Source organism: Salvelinus fontinalis, chromosome 1 (assembly GCF_029448725.1).
Source record: "Salvelinus fontinalis isolate EN_2023a chromosome 1, ASM2944872v1, whole genome shotgun sequence".
Classification (NCBI taxonomy): domain Eukaryota; kingdom Metazoa; phylum Chordata; class Actinopteri; order Salmoniformes; family Salmonidae; genus Salvelinus; species Salvelinus fontinalis.
In genome coordinates this window covers 93,192,552-93,213,798 of record NC_074665.1, presented here as the reverse complement: position 1 = coordinate 93,213,798, position 21,247 = coordinate 93,192,552, and the positions used below count along the sequence as shown (strand labels likewise).

General features: G+C 48.3%; 1 protein-coding gene across 50 annotated transcripts in view; it reads left to right on the top strand.

Moving 5' to 3' along the window:
• The window catches only part of ank3b (ankyrin 3b), a 483,498-nt gene that overhangs the window by 415,095 nt on the left and 47,156 nt on the right, over positions 1 to 21,247 (top strand). For 46 of the 50 annotated variants that reach the window (XR_008761019.1, XM_055936209.1, XM_055936160.1 and 43 more), the window contains 2 exons: positions 2,272 to 2,566; positions 3,626 to 3,709. Coding sequence is in view for 49 of the 50 variants with exons in the window: in XM_055936209.1 (XP_055792184.1) it covers positions 2,272 to 2,566; positions 3,626 to 3,709 (379 nt within the window). In the remaining variant the exon portion in view is untranslated. The remainder of the gene's footprint in view (positions 1 to 2,271; positions 2,567 to 3,625; positions 3,710 to 21,247) is intronic. The other 4 variants (XM_055936407.1, XM_055936247.1, XM_055936435.1 and 1 more) reach the window with 1 other exon arrangement.

Below are 21,247 nucleotides of genomic sequence, written 5' to 3'. Positions count from 1 at the left end.
AATACATGTCCTAATCATGGAACACCAATGAAGGTGAATACATGTCCTAATCATTTGTCAGAAGTTTACATACACCTTAGCCAAATACATTTAAACTCAGTTTTTCACAACTCCTGACATTTAATCCTAGTAAAAATTCCCTGTCTCAGGTCAGTTAGGATCACCACTTTATTTTTAGAATGTGAAATGTCAGAATAATAGTAGAGAGAATGATTTATTTCAGCTTTTATTTCTTTCATCACATTCCAAGTGGGTCAGAAGTTTACATACACTCAATTAGTATTTGGTAGCATTGCCTTTAAATTGTTTAACTTGGGTCAAACATTTTGGATAGCCTTCCACAAGCTTCAATAAGTTGGGTGAATTTTGGCCCATTCCTCCTGACAGAGCTGTTGTAACTGGGTCAGGTTTGTAGGCCTCCTTGCTCGCACACGCTTTTTCAGTTCTGACCACAACTTTTCTATAGGATTGAGGTCAGGGCTTTGTGATGGCCACTCCAATACCTTGACTTTGTTGTCCTTAAGCCATTTTGCCACAACTTTGGAAGTATGCTTGGGGTCATTGTCCATTTGGAAGACCCGTTTGCAACCAAGCTTTAACTTCCTGACTGATGTCTTGAGATGTTGCTTCAATATATCCACATAATTTTCCTCCTCATGTAGCCATCTATTTTGTGAAGTGCACCAGTCCCTCCTGCAGCAAAGCACCCCCACAACATGATGCTGCCACCCCCGTGCTTCACGGTTGGGATGGTGTTCTTCAGCTTGCAAGCTTCCCCCTTTTTCCTCCAAACATAACGATGGTCATTATGGCCAAACAGTTTCACCAGACCAGAGGACATTTCTCCAAAAAGTACGATCTTTGTCCCCATGTGCAGTTGCAAACCATAGTCTGGCTTTTTTATGGCGGTTTTGGCTTCTTCCTTGCTGAGCGGCCTTTCAGGTTATGTTAATATAGGACTCGTTTTACTGTGGATATAGATACTTTTGTACCTGTTTCCTCCAGAATCTTCACAAGGTCCTTTGCTGTTGTTCTGGGATTGATTTGCACTTTTCGCACCAAAGTACGTTCATCTCTAGGAGACAGAACGCGTCTCCTTCCTGAGCGGTATGACGGCTGCGTGGTCCCATGGTGTTTATACTTGCGTACTATTGTTTGTACAGATGAACGTGGTACCTTCAGGCATTTGGAAATTGCTCCCAAGGATGAACCAGACTTGTGGAGGTCTACAATTTATTTTCTGAGGTCTTGGCTGATTTCTTTTGATTTTCCCATGATGTCAAGCAAAGAGGCACTGAGTTTGAAGGTAGGCCTTGAAATACATCCACAGGTACACCTCCAATTGACTCAAATTATGTCAATTAGCTTATCAGAAGCTTCTAAAAGTATGACATTTTCTGGAATTTCGGAAAGAACACTTTCCTGTTTCAGCAATGCCCCTGTGTACAAAGCGAGGTCTATACAGAAATGGTTTGTCAAGATCGGTGTGGAAGAACTTGACTGGCCTGAACAGAGCCCTGACTTCAACCCCATCGAATACCTTTGGGATGAATTGGAACGCCGACTGCGAGCCAGGCCCTGAATAAATGTTCCAACATCTAGTGGAAAGCCTTTCCCAGAAGAGTGGAGGCTGTTATAGCAGCAATGTTCCAACATCTAGTGGAAAGCCTTTCCCAGAAGAGTGGAGGCTGTTATAGCAGCAATGGGAGGACCAACTGGATTGAGATGTTGGACGAGCTGGTGTCCACATACGGTTGGTCATGTATTTCCACATTGCGTGGACAATGTTTTTCTAATTCTAATTGTAATCTCCCCCGCCCTCCCTCTCCCCCCCTCCTCTCCCACCCTCTTCCTCTCTTCCCCTTCCTTTCTCCTCCCCCTGTCCCCTCCTCCTCCGCCCTCCCTCTCCCCCCCTCCTCCTCTCCCACCCTCCCCCTTCTCCTCTCTTCCCCTTCCTTTCTCCTCCCCCTGTCTCCCCTCCTCCTCTGCCCTCCCTCTCCCACCCTCCCCCCTCTTCCTCTCTCCTCCCCGTGTCTCCCCCCGCCCTACCACTCCCACCTCCACATTCCTCCCTCTCCCACCCTCCCCCCCTCCTCCCCCTCCCTCCCTCTCCCCCCCTCCTCCTCCCTCTCCCACCCTCCCCCCTCTTCCTCTCTCCTCCCCGTGTCTCCCCCCGCCCTACCACTCCCACCTCCACATTCCTCCCTCTCCCACCCTCCTCCTCTCTTCCCCTCCCCCCTCCTCTGTTCCTCTTCCTCTCTCCTCCCCCAGCCCTGTGAATTCCCTGGACTCCCTGACGACATCACCTGTCCGACCAGCAGAGAAATCCAATGGAGACCACGCTGACTTCCTGTCCCAGCCCAGGTCACTTCCTGAGGCCCAGGGTTCGTCCAACGGGGTGAAGGGTCATGGCCAGGTCGAGGACGAGGGAAGGGCGTCAGCGTCACAAGGAGGGCAGGAGGAGGGAAGCAGAAGGACTCTGGGAGAGGACAGCACAGCAGGACCAAGCAGCAAGGAGCAGCAGCAGCAGGAGGGAGGAGTTCAGGGGTCACAGCACAAAGTCCAGGTAACTCTACACATCATGACTCTGTGCTGTTATTATGGACACAGCTGTTCTTCTGTCCTCATCTCACTCACAAGGTTGATGTGTTATGAGGAAGACCAATGTCTTCCCGGGTGGCGCAGTGGTCTAGGGTACTGCATCGCAGTGCTATTTGCGCCACCAGAGTCTCTGGGTTCGCGCCCAGGCTCTGTCGCAGCCGGCCGCAACCGGGAGGTCCGTGGGGCGACGCACAATTGGCATAGCGTCGTCCGGGTTAGGGAGGGTTTGACCGGTAGGGATATCCTTGTCTCAGTATGTAAAAAATGTAATAAAATGTATGCACTCTACTGTAAGTCGCTCTGGATAAGAGCGTCTGCTAAATTACTAAAATGTCAAATGTAAATGTAATGTACTCTGATATCTAGCTGGTGAAGACCACGTTCAATGGATCAAGGTGAAAAACAAATGCATCTTCTTCACTTCTAACCCTTGTGGCTGGACAGTGTATTTCTGACGAACCTCTGAGTCAGGATCTAAAATCATTCCTGTACATGTCAGACAGGATCTATGACAGGACTGTTCTGAACCACCTGTCAGACAGGATCTATGACAGGGCTGTTCTGAACCACCTGTCAGACAGGATCTATGACAGGACTGTTCTGAACCACCTGTCAGACAGGATCTATGACAGGACTGTTCTGAACCACCTGTCAGACAGGATCTATGACAGGACTGTTCTGAACCACCTGTCAGACAGGATCTATGACAGGGCTGTTCTGAACCACCTGTCAGACAGGATCTATGACAGGACTGTTCTGAACCACCTGTCAGACAGGATCTATGACAGGACTGTTCTGAACCACCTGTCAGACAGGATCTATGACAGGGCTGTTCTGAACCACCTGTCAGACAGGATCTATGACAGGACTGTTCTGAACCACCTGTCAGACAGGATCTATGACAGGACTGTTCTGAACCACCTGTCAGACAGGATCTATGACAGGACTGTTCTGAACCACCTGTCAGACGCAGGACATAGTTGTTACTGTGAGGTCAGAGCCCTAACCCTACCTGGTTCATCAGGAGGGTGGTAGAGATAAGGAGACCAGCTCTGATGAGGAACGGACTGTCACCACCAAGGTGTACCGACGGAGGGTCATTCTGAAGGTACCTGCTTGTGGCACTGAGTGGTGTGTTGCCCCAGTGAGGCCTGTGCTGCTATCAATGTGCTGTCTGTCTGTGTGGCCTCGGCCTGTCTGTCTGTGGCCTGTCTGTCTGTGTGGCCTCGGCCTGTCTGTCTGTGTGGCCTGTCTGTCTGTGTGGCCTCGGCCTGTCTGTCTGTGTGGCCTGGGCCTGTCTGTCTGTGTGGCCTGGGCCTGTCTGTCTGTGTGGCCTGGGCCTGTCTGTCTGTGTGGCCTGGGCCTGTCTGTCTGTGTGGCCTCGGCCTGTCTGTCTGTGTGGCCTGGGCCTGTCTGTCTGTGTGGCCTGGGCCTGTCTGTCTGTGTGGCCTGAGCCTGTCTGTCTGTGTGGCCTGGGCCTGTCTGTCTGTGTGGCCTGGGCATGTCTGTCTGTGTGGCCTCGGCCTGTCTGTCTGTGTGGCCTGGGCCTGTCTGTCTGTGTGGCCTGGGCCTGTCTGTCTGTGTGGCCTCGGCCTGTCTGTCTGTGTGGCCTGGGCCTGTCTGTCTGTGTGGCCTGGGCCTGTCTGTCTGTGTGGCCTCGGCCTGTCTGTCTGTGTGGCCTCGGCCTGTCTGTCTGTGTGGCCTGGGCCTGTCTGTCTGTGTGGCCTGGGCCTGTCTGTCTGTGTGGCCTGGGCCTGTCTGTCTGTGTGGCCTCGGCCTGTCTGTCTGTGTGGCCTCGGCCTGTCTGTCTGTGTGGCCTGGGCCTGTCTGTCTGTGTGGCCTGGGCCTGTCTGTCTGTGTGGCCTGGGCCTGTCTGTGTGGCCTGTCTGTCTGTGTGGCCTGGGCCTGTCTGTCTGTGTGGCCTGTCTGTCTGTGTGGCCTGGGCCTGTCTGTCTGTGTGGCCTGTCTGTCTGTGTGGCCTGGGCCTGTCTGTGTAGCCTCGGCCTGTCTTTGTGGCCTGGGCCTGTCTGTGTGGCCTGGGCCTGATGTGACAGGCTCTACAGGAACCTAGAGCTCTGCTGCCTTTCTGCTTGACCAGCTGCTCCCAACTAGCTGTAGCTACTGGCTGACTGGGTTAATAGCTACTGGCTGACTGGGTTAATAGCTGTAGTTACTGACTGACTGGGTTAATAGCTACTGGCTGACTGGGTTAATAGCTGTAGCTACTGGCTGACTGGGTTAATAGCTACTGGCTGACTGGGTTAATAGCTGTAGCTACTGGCTGACTGGGTTGATAGCTGTAGCTACTGGCTGACTGGGTTAATAGCTACGGGCTGACTGGGTTAATAGCTACTGGCTGACTGGGTTAATAGCTGTAGTTACTGGCTGACTGGGTTAATAGCTACTGGCTGACTGGGTTAATAGCTACTGGCTGACTGGGTTAATAGCTGTAGCTACTGGCTGACTGGGTTAATAGCTACTGGCTGACTGGGTTAATAGCTACTGGCTGACTGGGTTAATAGCTGTAGTTACTGGCTGACTGGGTTAATAGCTGTAGTTACTGGCTGACTGGGTTAATAGCTACTGGCTGACTGGGTTAATAGCTGTAGCTACTGGCTGACTGGGTTAATAGCTACTGGCTGACTGGGTTAATAGCTACTGGCTGACTGGGTTAATAGCTGTAGCTACTGGCTGACTGGGTTAATAGCTGTAGCTACTGGCTGACTGGGTTAATAGCTGTAGCTACTGGCTGACTGGGTTAATAGCTGTAGCTACTGGCTGACTGGGTTAATAGCTGTAGCTACTGGCTGACTGGGTTAATAGCTACTGGCTGACTGGGTTAATAGCTGTAGCTACTGGCTGACTGGGTTAATAGCTGTAGCTACTGGCTGACTGGGTTAATAGCTGTAGCTACTGGCTGACTGGGTTGATAGCTGTAGTTACTGGCTGACTGGGTTAATAGCTGTAGTTACTGGCTGACTGGGTTGATAGCTGTAGTTACTGGCTGACTGGGTTAATAGCTGTAGCTACTGGCTGACTGGGTTAATTGCTGTAGCTACTGGCTGACTGGGTTAATAGCTGTAGCTACTGGCTGACTGGGTTAATAGCTGTAGCTACTGGCTGACTGGGTTAATAGCTGTAGTTACTGGCTGACTGGGTTAATAGCTACTGGCTGACTGGGTTAATAGCTGTAGTTACTGGCTGACTGGGTTGATAGCTGTAGTTACTGACTGACTGGGTTAATAGCTGTAGCTACTGGCTGACTGGGTTAATAGCTGTAGCTACTGGCTGACTGGGTTAATTGCTGTAGCTACTGGCTGACTGGGTTAATAGCTGTAGCTACTGGCTGACTGGGTTAATAGCTGTAGCTACTGGCTGACTGGGTTAATAGCTGTAGTTACTGGCTGACTGGGTTGATAGCTGTAGTTACTGACTGACTGGGTTAATAGCTGTAGCTACTGGCTGACTGGGTTAATAGCTGTAGTTACTGGCTGACTGGGTTGATAGCTGTAGCTACTGGCTGACTGGGTTAATAGCTGTAGCTACTGGCTGACTGGGTTAATAGCTGTAGCTACTGGCTGACTGGGTTAATAGCTACTGGCTGACTGGGTTAATAGCTGTAGCTACTGGCTGACTGGGTTAATAGCTGTAGCTACTGGCTGACTGGGTTAATAGCTACTGGCTGACTGGGTTAATAGCTGTAGCTACTGGCTGACTGGGTTAATAGCTGTAGTTACTGACTGACTGGGTTAATAGCTGTAGCTACTGGCTGACTGGGTTAATAGCTACTGGCTGACTGGGTTAATAGCTGTAGCTACTGGCTGACTGGGTTAATAGCTGTAGCTACTGGCTGACTGGGTTAATAGCTACTGGCTGACTGGGTTAATAGCTGTAGCTACTGGCTGACTGGGTTAATAGCTGTAGTTACTGGCTGACTGGGTTAATAGTTGTAGCTACTGGCTGACTGGGTTAATAGCTACTGGCTGACTGGGTTAATAGCTGTAGCTACTGGCTGACTGGGTTAATAGCTGTAGTTACTGGCTGACTGGGTTAATAGCTGTAGTTACTGGCTGACTGGGTTAATAGCTGTAGTTACTGGCTGACTGGGTTAATAGCTGTAGTTACTGGCTGACTGGGTTAATAGTTGTAGCTACTGGCTGACTGGGTTAATAGCTGTAGCTACTGGCTGACTGGGTTAATAGCTGTAGTTACTGGCTGACTGGGTTAATAGCTACTGACTGACTGGGTTAATAGCTGTAGTTACTGGCTGACTGGGTTAATAGCTGTAGTTACTGGCTGACTGGGTTAATATTTGTAGCTACTGGCTGACTGGGTTAATAGCTACTGGCTGACTGGGTTAATAGCTGTAGCTACTGGCTGACTGGGTTAATAGCTGTAGCTACTGGCTGACTGGGTTGATAGCTGTAGCTACTGGCTGACTGGGTTAATAGCTGTAGCTACTGGCTGACTGGGTTAATAGCTGTAGTTACTGGCTGACTGGGTTAATAGCTACTGGCTGACTGAGTTAATAGCTGTAGCTACTGGCTGACTGGGTTAATAGCTGTAGCTACTGACTGACTGGGTTAATAGCTGTAGCTACTGGCTGACTGGGTTAATAGCTGTAGCTACTGGCTGACTGGGTTAATAGCTGTAGCTACTGGCTGACTGGGTTAATAGCTGTAGCTACTGGCTGACTGGGTTAATAGCTGTAGTTACTGGCTGACTGGGTTAATAGCTACTGGCTGACTGGGTTAATAGCTGTAGCTACTGGCTGACTGGGTTAATAGCTGTAGCTACTGGCTGACTGGGTTAATAGCTACTGGCTGACTGGGTTAATAGCTGTAGCTACTGGCTGACTGGGTTAATAGCTGTAGTTACTGGCTGACTGGGTTAATAGCTGTAGCTACTGGCTGACTGGGTTAATAGCTGTAGCTACTGGCTGACTGGGTTAATAGCTACTGGCTGACTGGGTTAATAGCTGTAGCTACTGGCTGACTGGGTTAATAGCTGTAGTTACTGACTGACTGGGTTAATAGCTGTAGCTACTGGCTGACTGGGTTAATAGCTACTGGCTGACTGGGTTAATAGCTGTAGCTAATGGCTGACTGGGTTAATAGCTGTAGCTACTGGCTGACTGGGTTAATAGCTACTGGCTGACTGGGTTAATAGCTGTAGCTACTGGCTGACTGGGTTAATAGCTGTAGCTACTGGCTGACTGGGTTAATAGCTACTGACTGACTGGGTTAATAGCTGTAGTTACTGGCTGACTGGGTTAATAGCTGTAGTTACTGGCTGACTGGGTTAATAGTTGTAGCTACTGGCTGACTGGGTTAATAGCTGTAGTTACTGGCTGACTGGGTTAATAGCTGTAGTTACTGGCTGACTGGGTTAATAGCTGTAGCTACTGGCTGACTGGGTTAATAGCTACTGGCTGACTGGGTTAATAGTTGTAGCTACTGGCTGACTGGGTTAATAGCTGTAGCTACTGGCTGACTGGGTTAATAGCTGTAGTTACTGGCTGACTGGGTTAATAGCTGTAGCTACTGGCTGACTGGGTTAATAGCTACTGGCTGACTGGGTTAATAGTTGTAGCTACTGGCTGACTGGGTTAATAGCTGTAGCTACTGACTGACTGGGTTAATAGCTGTAGCTACTGGCTGACTGGGTTAATAGCTACTGGCTGACTGGGTTAATAGCTGTAGCTACTGGCTGACTGGGTTAATAGCTGTAGCTACTGGCTGACTGGTTAATAGCTGTAGCTACTGGCTGACTGGGTTAATAGCTACTGGCTGACTGGGTTAATAGCTACTGGCTGACTGGGTTAATAGCTGTAGCTACTGGCTGACTGGGTTAATAGCTGTAGCTACTGGCTGACTGGGTTAATAGCTGTAGCTACTGGCTGACTGGGTTAATAGCTGTAGCTACTGGCTGACTGGGTTAATAGCTGTAGCTACTGGCTGACTGGGTTAATAGCTGTAGCTACTGGCTGACTGGGTTAATAGCTACTGGCTGACTGGGTTAATAGCTGTAGCTACTGGCTGACTGGGTTAATAGCTGTAGCTACTGGCTGACTGGGTTAATAGCTACTGACTGACTGGGTTAATAGCTGTAGTTACTGGCTGACTGGGTTAATAGCTGTAGTTACTGGCTGACTGGGTTAATAGCTGTAGCTACTGGCTGACTGGGTTAATAGCTACTGGCTGACTGGGTTAATAGCTGTAGCTACTGGCTGACTGGGTTAATAGCTGTAGCTACTGGCTGACTGGGTTAATAGCTACTGGCTGACTGGGTTAATAGCTGTAGCTACTGGCTGACTGGGTTAATAGCTGTAGCTACTGGCTGACTGGGTTAATAGCTACTGACTGACTGGGTTAATAGCTGTAGTTACTGGCTGACTGGGTTAATAGCTGTAGTTACTGGCTGACTGGGTTAATAGTTGTAGCTACTGGCTGACTGGGTTAATAGCTGTAGCTACTGGCTGACTGGGTTAATAGCTGTAGCTACTGGCTGACTGGGTTAATAGCTGTAGCTACTGACTGACTGGGTTAATAGCTATAGCTACTGGCTGACTGGGTTAATAGCTGTAGCTACTGGCTGACTGGGTTAATAGCTGTAGCTACTGGCTGACTGGGTTAATAGCTGTAGCTACTGGCTGACTGGGTTAATAGCTGTAGCTACTGGCTGACTGGGTTAATAGCTACTGGCTGACTGGGTTAATAGCTGTAGCTACTGGCTGACTGGGTTAATAGCTGTAGTTACTGGCTGACTGGGTTAATAGCTGTAGCTACTGGCTGACTGGGTTAATAGCTGTAGCTACTGGCTGACTGGGTTAATAGCTGTAGTTACTGGCTGACTGGGTTAATAGCTGTAGTTACTGGCTGACTGGGTTAATAGCTGTAGCTACTGGCTGACTGGGTTAATAGTTACTGGTTGACTGGGTTAATAGCTACTGGCTGACTGGGTTAATAGCTGTAGCTACTGGCTGACTGGGTTAATAGTTACTGGCTGACTGGGTTAATAGCTGTAGCTACTGGCTGACTGGGTTAATAGCTGTAGCTACTGGCTGACTGGGTTAATAGCTGTAGTTACTGGTTGACTGGGTTAATAGCTGTAGTTACTGGCTGACTGGGTTAATAGCTGTAGCTACTGGCTGACTGGGTTAATAGCTGTAGCTACTGGCTGACTGGGTTAATAGCTGTAGCTACTGGCTGACTGGGTTAATAGCTACTGGCTGACTGGGTTAATAGCTGTAGCTACTGGCTGACTGGGTTAATAGCTACTGGCTGACTGGGTTAATAGCTGTAGCTACTGGCTGACTGGGTTAATAGCTACTGACTGACTGGGTTAATAGCTACTGGCTGACTGGGTTAATAGCTGTAGTTACTGGCTGACTGGGTTAATAGCTACTGGCTGACTGGGTTAATAGCTGTAGTTACTGACTGACTGGGTTAATAGCTACTGGCTGACTGGGTTAATAGCTGTAGTTACTGGCTGACTGGGTTAATAGCTACTGGCTGACTGGGTTAATAGCTGTAGCTACTGGCTGACTGGGTTAATAGCTACTGGCTGACTGGGTTAATAGCTACTGGCTGACTGGGTTAATAGCTGTAGCTACTGGCTGACTGGGTTAATAGCTACTGGCTGACTGGGTTAATAGCTGTAGCTACTGGCTGACTGGGTTAATAGCTACTGACTGACTGGGTTAATAGCTACTGGCTGACTGGGTTAATAGCTGTAGTTACTGGCTGACTGGGTTAATAGCTACTGGCTGACTGGGTTAATAGCTGTAGCTACTGGCTGACTGGGTTAATAGCTACTGACTGACTGGGTTAATAGCTACTGGCTGACTGGGTTAATAGCTGTAGTTACTGGCTGACTGGGTTAATAGCTGTAGCTACTGGCTGACTGGGTTAATAGCTGTAGCTACTGGCTGACTGGGTTAATAGCTGTAGCTACTGGCTGACTGGGTTAATAGCTACTGGCTGACTGGGTTAATAGCTGTAGCTACTGGCTGACTGGGTTAATAGCTGTAGTTACTGGCTGACTGGGTTAATAGCTGTAGCTACTGGCTGACTGGGTTAATAGCTGTAGCTACTGGCTGACTGGGTTAATAGCTGTAGCTACTGGCTGACTGGGTTAATAGCTGTAGCTACTGGCTGACTGGGTTAATAGCTGTAGCTACTGGCTGACTGGGTTAATAGCTACTGGCTGACTGGGTTAATAGCTGTAGCTACTGGCTGACTGGGTTAATAGCTGTAGCTACTGGCTGACTGGGTTAATAGCTGTAGCTACTGGCTGACTGGGTTAATAGCTGTAGCTACTGGCTGACTGGGTTAATAGCTGTAGCTACTGGCTGACTGGGTTAATAGCTGTAGCTACTGGCTGACTGGGTTAATAGCTGTAGCTACTGGCTGACTGGGTTAATAGCTGTAGCTACTGGCTGACTGGGTTAATAGCTGTAGTTACTGACTGACTGGGTTAATAGCTGTAGCTACTGGCTGACTGGGTTAATAGCTGTAGCTACTGGCTGACTGGGTTAATAGCTGTAGTTACTGGCTGACTGGGTTAATAGCTACTGGCTGACTGGGTTAATAGCTGTAGTTACTGGCTGACTGGGTTAATAGCTGTAGCTACTGGCTGACTGGGTTAATAGCTACTGGCTGACTGGGTTAATAGCTGTAGCTACTGGCTGACTGGGTTAATAGCTGTAGCTACTGGCTGACTGGGTTAATAGCTGTAGCTACTGGCTGACTGGGTTAATAGCTGTAGCTACTGGCTGACTGGGTTAATAGCTGTAGTTACTGGCTGACTGGGTTAATAGCTGTAGTTACTGGCTGACTGGGTTAATAGCTGTAGCTACTGGCTGACTGGGTTAATAGCTGTAGTTACTGGCTGACTGGGTTAATAGCTGTAGTTACTGGCTGACTGGGTTAATAGCTGTAGCTACTGGCTGACTGGGTTAATAGCTGTAGCTACTGGCTGACTGGGTTAATAGCTGTAGTTACTGGCTGACTGGGTTAATAGCTGTAGCTACTGGCTGACTGGGTTAATAGCTGTAGCTACTGGCTGACTGGGTTAATAGCTGTAGTTACTGGCTGACTGGGTTAATAGCTGTAGCTACTGGCTGACTGGGTTAATAGCTGTAGCTACTGGCTGACTGGGTTAATAGCTGTAGCTACTGACTGACTGGGTTAATAGCTGTAGCTACTGGCTGACTGGGTTAATAGCTGTAGCTACTGACTGACTGGGTTAATAGCTGTAGTTACTGGCTGACTGGGTTAATAGCTGTAGCTACTGGCTGACTGGGTTAATAGCTGTAGTTACTGGCCTACTGGGTTAATAGCTACTGGCTGACTGGGTTAATAGCTGTAGTTACTGGCTGACTGGGTTAATAGCTACTGGCTGACTGGGTTAATAGCTGTAGCTACTGGCTGACTGGGTTAATAGCTGTAGCTACTGGCTGACTGGGTTAATAGCTGTAGCTACTGGCTGACTGGGTTAATAGCTGTAGCTACTGGCTGACTGGGTTAATAGCTGTAGCTACTGGCTGACTGGGTTAATAGCTGTAGCTACTGGCTGACTGGGTTAATAGCTGTAGTTACTGGCTGACTGGGTTAATAGCTACTGGCTGACTGGGTTAATAGCTGTAGCTACTGGCTGACTGGGTTAATAGCTGTAGTTACTGGCTGACTGGGTTAATAGCTGTAGTTACTGGCTGACTGGGTTAATAGCTGTAGCTACTGGCTGACTGGGTTAATAGCTGTAGTTACTGGCTGACTGGGTTAATAGCTACTGACTGACAAGGTTAATAGCTGTAGCTACTGGCTGACTGGGTTAATAGCTGTAGCTACTGGCTGACTGGGTTAATAGCTGTAGCTACTGGCTGACTGGGTTAATAGCTGTAGCTACTGGCTGACTGGGTTAATAGCTGTAGCTACTGGCTGACTGGGTTAATAGCTGTAGCTACTGGCTGACTGGGTTAATAGCTGTAGCTACTGGCTGACTGGGTTGATAGCTGTAGCTACTGACTGACTGGGTTAATAGCTGTAGTTACTGGCTGACTGGGTTAATAGCTGTAGCTACTGGCTGACTGGGTTAATAGCTGTAGCTACTGGCTGACTGGGTTAATAGCTGTAGCTACTGACTGACTGGGTTAAAAGCTGTAGCTACTGGCTGACTGGGTTAATAGCTGTAGTTACTGGCTGACTGGGTTAATAGCTGTAGCTACTGGCTGACTGGGTTAATAGCTGTAGCTACTGGCTGACTGGGTTAATAGCTGTAGCTACTGGCTGACTGGGTTAATAGCTGTAACTACTGGCTGACTGGGTTAATAGCTGTAACTACTGGCTGACTGGGTTAATAGCTGTAGTTACTGGCTGACTGGGTTAATAGCTGTAGCTACTGGCTGACTGGGTTAATAGCTACTGGCTGACTGGGTTAATAGCTGTAGCTACTGGCTGACTGGGTTAATAGCTGTAGCTACTGGCTGACTGGGTTAATAGCTGTAGCTACTGGCTGACTGGGTTAATAGCTGTAGTTACTGGCTGACTGGGTTAATAGCTGTAGCTACTGGCTGACTGGGTTAATAGCTGTAGCTACTGGCTGACTGGGTTAATAGCTGTAGCTACTGGCTGACTGGGTTAATAGCTGTAGCTACTGGCTGACTGGGTTAATAGCTGTAGCTACTGGCTGACTGGGTTAATAGCTGTAGCTACTGGCTGACTGGGTTAATAGCTGTAGCTACTGGCTGACTGGGTTAATAGCTGTAGCTACTGGCTGACTGGGTTAATAGCTGTAGCTACTGGCTGACTGGGTTAATAGCTGTAGCTACTGGCTGACTGGGTTAATAGCTGTAGCTACTGGCTGACTGGGTTAATAGCTGTAGCTACTGGCTGACTGGGTTAATAGCTGTAGCTACTGGCTGACTGGGTTAATAGCTGTAGCTACTGGCTGACTGGGTTAATAGCTACTGGCTGACTGGGTTAATAGCTGTAGCTTCTGGCTGACTGGGTTAATAGCTGTAGCTACTGGCTGACTGGGTTAATAGCTGTAGCTACTGGCTGACTGGGTTAATAGCTGTAGTTACTGGCTGACTGGGTTGATAGCTGTAGTTACTGGCTGACTGGGTTAATAGCTGTAGTTACTGACTGACTGGGTTAATAGCTGTAGTTACTGACTGACTGGGTTAATAGCTGTAGCTACTGGCTGACTGGGTTAATAGCTGTAGCTACTGGCTGACTGGGTTAATAGCTGTAGCTACTGACTGACTGGGTTAATAGCTGTAGTTACTGACTGACTGGGTTAATAGCTGTAGTTACTGGCTGACTGGGTTAATAGCTGTAGCTACTGGCTGACTGGGTTAATAGCTGTAGCTACTGGCTGACTGGGTTAATAGCTACTGGCTGACTGGGTTAATAGCTACTGGCTGACTGGGTTAATAGCTACTGGCTGACTGGGTTAATAGCTACTGGCTGACTGGGTTAATAGCTACTGGCTGACTGGGTTAATAGCTACTGGCTGACTGGGTTAATAGCTACTGGCTGACTGGGTTAATAGCTACTGGCTGACTGGGTTAATAGCTACTGGCTGACTGGGTTAATAGCTACTGACTGACTGGGTTAATAGCTACTGGCTGACTGGGTTAATAGCTACTGGCTGACTGGGTTAATAGCTACTGGCTGACTGGGTTAATAGCTACTGGCTGACTGGGTTAATAGCTACTGGCTGACTGGGTTAATAGCTACTGGCTGACTGGGTTAATAGCTACTGGCTGACTGGGTTAATAGCTACTGGCGGACTGGGTTAATAGCTACTGGCTGACTGGGTTAATAGCTGTAGCTACTGGCTGACTGGGTTAATAGCTGTAGCTACTGGCTGACTGGGTTAATAGCTGTAGCTACTGGCTGACTGGGTTAATAGCTACTGGCTGACTGGGTTAATAGCTACTGGCTGACTGGGTTAATAGCTACTGGCTGACTGGGTTAATAGCTACTGGCTGACTGGGTTAATAGCTACTGGCTGACTGGGTTAATAGCTACTGGCTGACTGGGTTAATAGCTGTAGCTACTGGCTGACTGGGTTAATAGCTGTAGCTACTGGCTGACTGGGTTAATAGCTGTAGTTACTGGCTGACTGGGTTAATAGCTGTAGCTACTGGCTGACTGGGTTAATAGCTGTAGCTACTGACTGACTGGGTTAATAGCTGTAGCTACTGGCTGACTGGGTTAATAGCTACTGGCTGACTGGGTTAATAGCTGTAGCTACTGGCTGACTGGGTTAATAGCTACTGGCTGACTGGGTTAATAGCTACTGGCTGACTGGGTTAATAGCTGTAGCTACTGACTGACTGGGTTAATAGCTGTAGCTACTGGCTGACTGGGTTAATAGCTGTAGTTACTGGCTGACTGGGTTAATAGCTGTAGCTACTGGCTGACTGGGTTAATAGCTGTAGCTACTGGCTGACTGGGTTAATAGCTGTAGTTACTGGCTGACTGGGTTAATAGCTGTAGCTACTGGCTGACTGGGTTAATAGCTGTAGTTACTGGCTGACTGGGTTAATAGCTACTTGCTGACTGGGTTAATAGCTGTAGCTACTGGCTGACTGGGTTAATAGCTGTAGCTACTGGCTGACTGGGTTAATAGCTGTAGCTACTGGCTGACTGGGTTAATAGCTGTAGCTACTGGCTGACTGGGTTAATAGCTGTAGTTACTGGCTGACTGGGTTAATAGCTGTAGCTACTGGCTGACTGGGTTAATAGCTGTAGCTACTGGCTGACTGGGTTAATAGCTGTAGTTACTGGCTGACTGGGTTAATAGCTGTAGCTACTGGCTGACTGGGTTAATAGCTGTAGCTACTGGCTGACTGGGTTAATAGCTGTAGCTACTGGCTGACTGGGTTAATAGCTGTAGCTACTGGCTGACTGGGTTAATAGCTGTAGTTACTGGCTGACTGGGTTAATAGCTGTAGCTACTGGCTGACTGGGTTAATAGCTGTAGCTACTGGCTGACTGGGTTAATAGCTGTAGTTACTGGCTGACTGGGTTAATAGCTGTAGCTACTGGCTGACTGGGTTAATAGCTGTAGCTACTGGCTGACTGGGTTAATAGCTGTAGCTACTGGCTGACTGGGTTAATAGCTGTAGCTACTGGCTGACTGGGTTAATAGCTGTAGCTACTGGCTGACTGGGTTAATAGCTGTAGCTACTGGCTGACTGGGTTAATAGCTGTAGCTACTGGCTGACTGGGTTAATAGCTGTAGCTACTGGCTGACTGGGTTAATAGCTGTAGCTACTGGCTGACTGGGTTAATAGCTGTAGCTACTGGCTGACTGGGTTAATAGCTGTAGCTACTGGCTGACTGGGTTAATAGCTGTAGCTACTGGCTGACTGGGTTAATAGCTGTAGCTACTGGCTGACTGGGTTAATAGCTGTAGCTACTGGCTGACTGGGTTAATAGCTACTGGCTGACTGGGTTAATAGCTGTAGCTACTGGCTGACTGGGTTAATAGCTGTAGCTACTGGCTGACTGGGTTAATAGCTGTAGCTACTGGCTGACTGGGTTAATAGCTGTAGTTACTGGCTGACTGGGTTGATAGCTGTAGTTACTGGCTGACTGGGTTAATAGCTGTAGTTACTGACTGACTGGGTTAATAGCTGTAGTTACTGACTGACTGGGTTAATAGCTGTAGCTACTGGCTGACTGGGTTAATAGCTGTAGCTACTGGCTGACTGGGTTAATAGCTGTAGCTACTGACTGACTGGGTTAATAGCTGTAGTTACTGACTGACTGGGTTAATAGCTGTAGTTACTGGCTGACTGGGTTAATAGCTGTAGCTACTGGCTGACTGGGTTAATAGCTGTAGCTACTGGCTGACTGGGTTAATAGCTACTGGCTGACTGGATTAATAGCTACTGGCTGACTGGGTTAATAGCTACTGGCTGACTGGGTTAATAGCTACTGGCTGACTGGGTTAATAGCTACTGGCTGACTGGGTTAATAGCTACTGGCTGACTGGGTTAATAGCTACTGGCTGACTGGGTTAATAGCTACTGGCTGACTGGGTTAATAGCTACTGGCTGACTGGGTTAATAGCTACTGACTGACTGGGTTAATAGCTACTGGCTGACTGGGTTAATAGCTACTGGCTGACTGGGTTAATAGCTACTGGCTGACTGGGTTAATAGCTACTGGCTGACTGGGTTAATAGCTACTGGCTGACTGGGTTAATAGCTACTGGCTGACTGGGTTAATAGCTACTGGCTGACTGGGTTAATAGCTACTGGCGGACTGGGTTAATAGCTACTGGCTGACTGGGTTAATAGCTGTAGCTACTGGCTGACTGGGTTAATAGCTGTAGCTACTGGCTGACTGGGTTAATAGCTGTAGCTACTGGCTGACTGGGTTAATAGCTACTGGCTGACTGGGTTAATAGCTACTGGCTGACTGGGTTAATAGCTACTGGCTGACTGGGTTAATAGCTACTGGCTGACTGGGTTAATAGCTACTGGCTGACTGGGTTAATAGCTACTGGCTGACTGGGTTAATAGCTGTAGCTACTGGCTGACTGGGTTAATAGCTGTAGCTACTGGCTGACTGGGTTAATAGCTGTAGTTACTGTCTGACTGGGTTAATAGCTGTAGCTACTGGCTGACTGGGTTAATAGCTGTAGCTACTGACTGACTGGGTTAATAGCTGTAGCTACTGGCTGACTGGGTTAATAGCTACTGGCTGACTGGGTTAATAGCTGTAGCTACTGGCTGACTGGGTTAATAGCTACTGGCTGACTGGGTTAATAGCTACTGGCTGACTGGGTTAATAGCTGTAGCTACTGACTGACTGGGTTAATAGCTGTAGCTACTGGCTGACTGGGTTAATAGCTGTAGTTACTGGCTGACTGGGTTAATAGCTGTAGCTACTGGCTGACTGGGTTAATAGCTGTAGCTACTGGCTGACTGGGTTAATAGCTGTAGTTACTGGCTGACTGGGTTAATAGCTGTAGCTACTGGCTGACTGGGTTAATAGCTGTAGTTACTGGCTGACTGGGTTAATAGCTACTTGCTGACTGGGTTAATAGCTGTAGCTACTGGCTGACTGGGTTAATAGCTGTAGCTACTGGCTGACTGGGTTAATAGCTGTAGCTACTGGCTGACTGGGTTAATAGCTGTAGCTACTGGCTGACTGGGTTAATAGCTGTAGTTACTGGCTGACTGGGTTAATAGCTGTAGCTACTGGCTGACTGGGTTAATAGCTGTAGCTACTGGCTGACTGGGTTAATAGCTGTAGTTACTGGCTGACTGGGTTAATAGCTGTAGCTACTGGCTGACTGGGTTAATAGCTGTAGCTACTGGCTGACTGGGTTAATAGCTACTGGCTGACTGGGTTAATAGCTACTGGCTGACTGGGTTAATAGCTACTGGCTGACTGGGTTAATAGCTACTGGCTGACTGGGTTAATAGCTACTGGCTGACTGGGTTAATAGCTGTAGCTACTGGCTGACTGGGTTAATAGCTGTAGCTACTGGCTGACTGGGTTAATAGCTGTAGTTACTGGCTGACTGGGTTAATAGCTGTAGTTACTGGCTGACTGGGTTAATAGCTGTAGCTACTGGCTGACTGGGTTAATAGCTGTAGCTACTGGCTGACTGGGTTAATAGCTGTAGCTACTGGCTGACTGGGTTAATAGCTACTGGCTGACTGGGTTAATAGCTGTAGCTACTGGCTGACTGGGTTAATAGCTGTAGCTACTGGCTGACTGGGTTAATAGCTACTGGCTGACTGGGTTAATAGCTGTAGCTACTGGCTGACTGGGTTAATAGCTGTAGTTACTGACTGACTGGGTTAATAGCTGTAGCTACTGGCTGACTGGGTTAATAGCTACTGGCTGACTGGGTTAATAGCTGTAGCTACTGGCTGACTGGGTTAATAGCTGTAGTTACTGGCTGACTGGGTTAATAGCTGTAGCTACTGGCTGACTGGGTTAATAGCTACTGGCTGACTGGGTTAATAGCTACTGGCTGACTGGGTTAATAGCTACTGGCTGACTGGGTTAATAGCTACTGGCTGACTGGGTTAATAGCTACTGGCTGACTGGGTTAATAGCTACTGGCTGACTGGGTTAATAGCTACTGGCTGACTGGGTTAATAGCTACTGGCTGACTGGGTTAATAGCTACTGGCTGACTGGGTTAATAGCTACTGGCTGACTGGGTTAATAGCTACTGGCTGACTGGGTTAATAGCTACTGGCTGACTGGGTTAATAGCTACTGGCTGACTGGGTTAATAGCTACTGGCTGACTGGGTTAATAGCTGTAGTTACTGGCTGACTGGGTTAATAGCTACTGGCTGACTGGGTTAATAGCTGTAGTTACTGGCTGACTGGGTTAATAGCTGTAGCTACTGGCTGACTGGGTTAATAGCTACTGGCTGACTGGGTTAATAGCTGTAGCTACTGGCTGACTGGGTTAATAGCTGTAGCTACTGGCTGACTGGGTTAATAGCTGTAGCTACTGGCTGACTGGGTTAATAGCTGTAGTTACTGGCTGACTGGGTTAATAGCTGTAGTTACTGGCTGACTGGGTTAATAGCTGTAGCTACTGGCTGACTGGGTTAATAGCTGTAGTTACTGGCTGACTGGGTTAATAGCTGTAGTTACTGGCTGACTGGGTTAATAGCTGTAGCTACTGGCTGACTGGGTTAATAGCTGTAGCTACTGGCTGACTGGGTTAATAGCTGTAGTTACTGGCTGACTGGGTTAATAGCTGTAGCTACTGGCTGACTGGGTTAATAGCTGTAGCTACTGGCTGACTGGGTTAATAGCTGTAGTTACTGGCTGACTGGGTTAATAGCTGTAGCTACTGGCTGACTGGGTTAATAGCTGTAGCTACTGGCTGACTGGGTTAATAGCTGTAGCTACTGACTGACTGGGTTAATAGCTGTAGCTACTGGCTGACTGGGTTAATAGCTGTAGCTACTGACTGACTGGGTTAATAGCTGTAGTTACTGGCTGACTGGGTTAATAGCTGTAGTTACTGGCTGACTGGGTTAATAGCTGTAGTTACTGGCTGACTGGGTTAATAGCTACTGGCTGACTGGGTTAATAGCTGTAGTTACTGGCTGACTGGGTTAATAGCTACTGGCTGACTGGGTTAATAGCTGTAGCTACTGGCTGACTGGGTTAATAGCTGTAGCTACTGGCTGACTGGGTTAATAGCTGTAGCTACTGGCTGACTGGGTTAATAGCTGTAGCTACTGGCTGACTGGGTTAATAGCTGTAGCTACTGGCTGACTGGGTTAATAGCTGTAGCTACTGGCTGACTGGGTTAATAGCTGTAGTTACTGGCTGACTGGGTTAATAGCTACTGGCTGACTGGGTTAATAGCTGTAGCTACTGGCTGACTGGGTTAATAGCTGTAGTTACTGGCTGACTGGGTTAATAGCTGTAGTTACTGGCTGACTGGGTTAATAGCTGTAGCTACTGGCTGACTGGGTTAATAGCTGTAGTTACTGGCTGACTGGGTTAATAGCTACTGACTGACAAGGTTAATAGCTGTAGCTACTGGCTGACTGGGTTAATAGCTGTAGCTACTGACTGACTGGGTTAATAGCTGTAGTTACTGGCTGACTGGGTTAATAGCTGTAGCTACTGGCTGACTGGGTTAATAGCTGTAGCTACTGGCTGACTGGGTTAATAGCTGTAGCTACTGGCTGACTGGGTTAATAGCTGTAGCTACTGGCTGACTGGGTTGATAGCTGTAGCTACTGACTGACTGGGTTAATAGCTGTAGTTACTGGCTGACTGGGTTAATAGCTGTAGCTACTGGCTGACTGGGTTAATAGCTGTAGCTACTGGCTGACTGGGTTAATAGCTGTAGCTACTGACTGACTGGGTTAAAAGCTGTAGCTACTGGCTGACTGGGTTAATAGCTGTAGTTACTGGCTGACTGGGTTAATAGCTGTAGCTACTGGCTGACTGGGTTAATAGCTGTAGCTACTGGCTGACTGGGTTAATAGCTGTAGCTACTGGCTGACTGGGTTAATAGCTGTAACTACTGGCTGACTGGTTTAATAGCTGTAGCTACTGGCTGACTGGGTTAATAGCTGTAGTTACTGGCTGACTGGGTTAATAGCTGTAGCTACTGGCTGACTGGGTTAATAGCTACTGGCTGACTGGGTTAATAGCTGTAGCTACTGGCTGACTGGGTTAATAGCTGTAGCTACTGGCTGACTGGGTTAATAGCTGTAGCTACTGGCTGACTGGGTTAATAGCTGTAGCTACTGGCTGACTGGGTTAATAGCTGTAGCTACTGGCTGACTGGGTTAATAGCTACTGGCTGACTGGGTTAATAGCTGTAGTTACTGGCTGACTGGGTTAATAGCTGTAGTTACTGACTGACTGGGTTAATAGCTACTGGCTGACTGGTTTAATAGTTACTGGCTGACTGGGTTAATAGCTGTAGCTACTGGCTGACTGGGTTAATAGCTGTAGTTACTGGCTGACTGGGTTAATAGCTGTAGCTACTGGCTGACTGGGTTAATAGCTGTAGCTACTGGCTGACTGGGTTAATAGCTACTGGCTGACTGGTTTAATAGCTACTGGCTGACTGGGTTAATAGCTACTGGCTGACTGGGTTAATAGCTGTAGCTACTGGC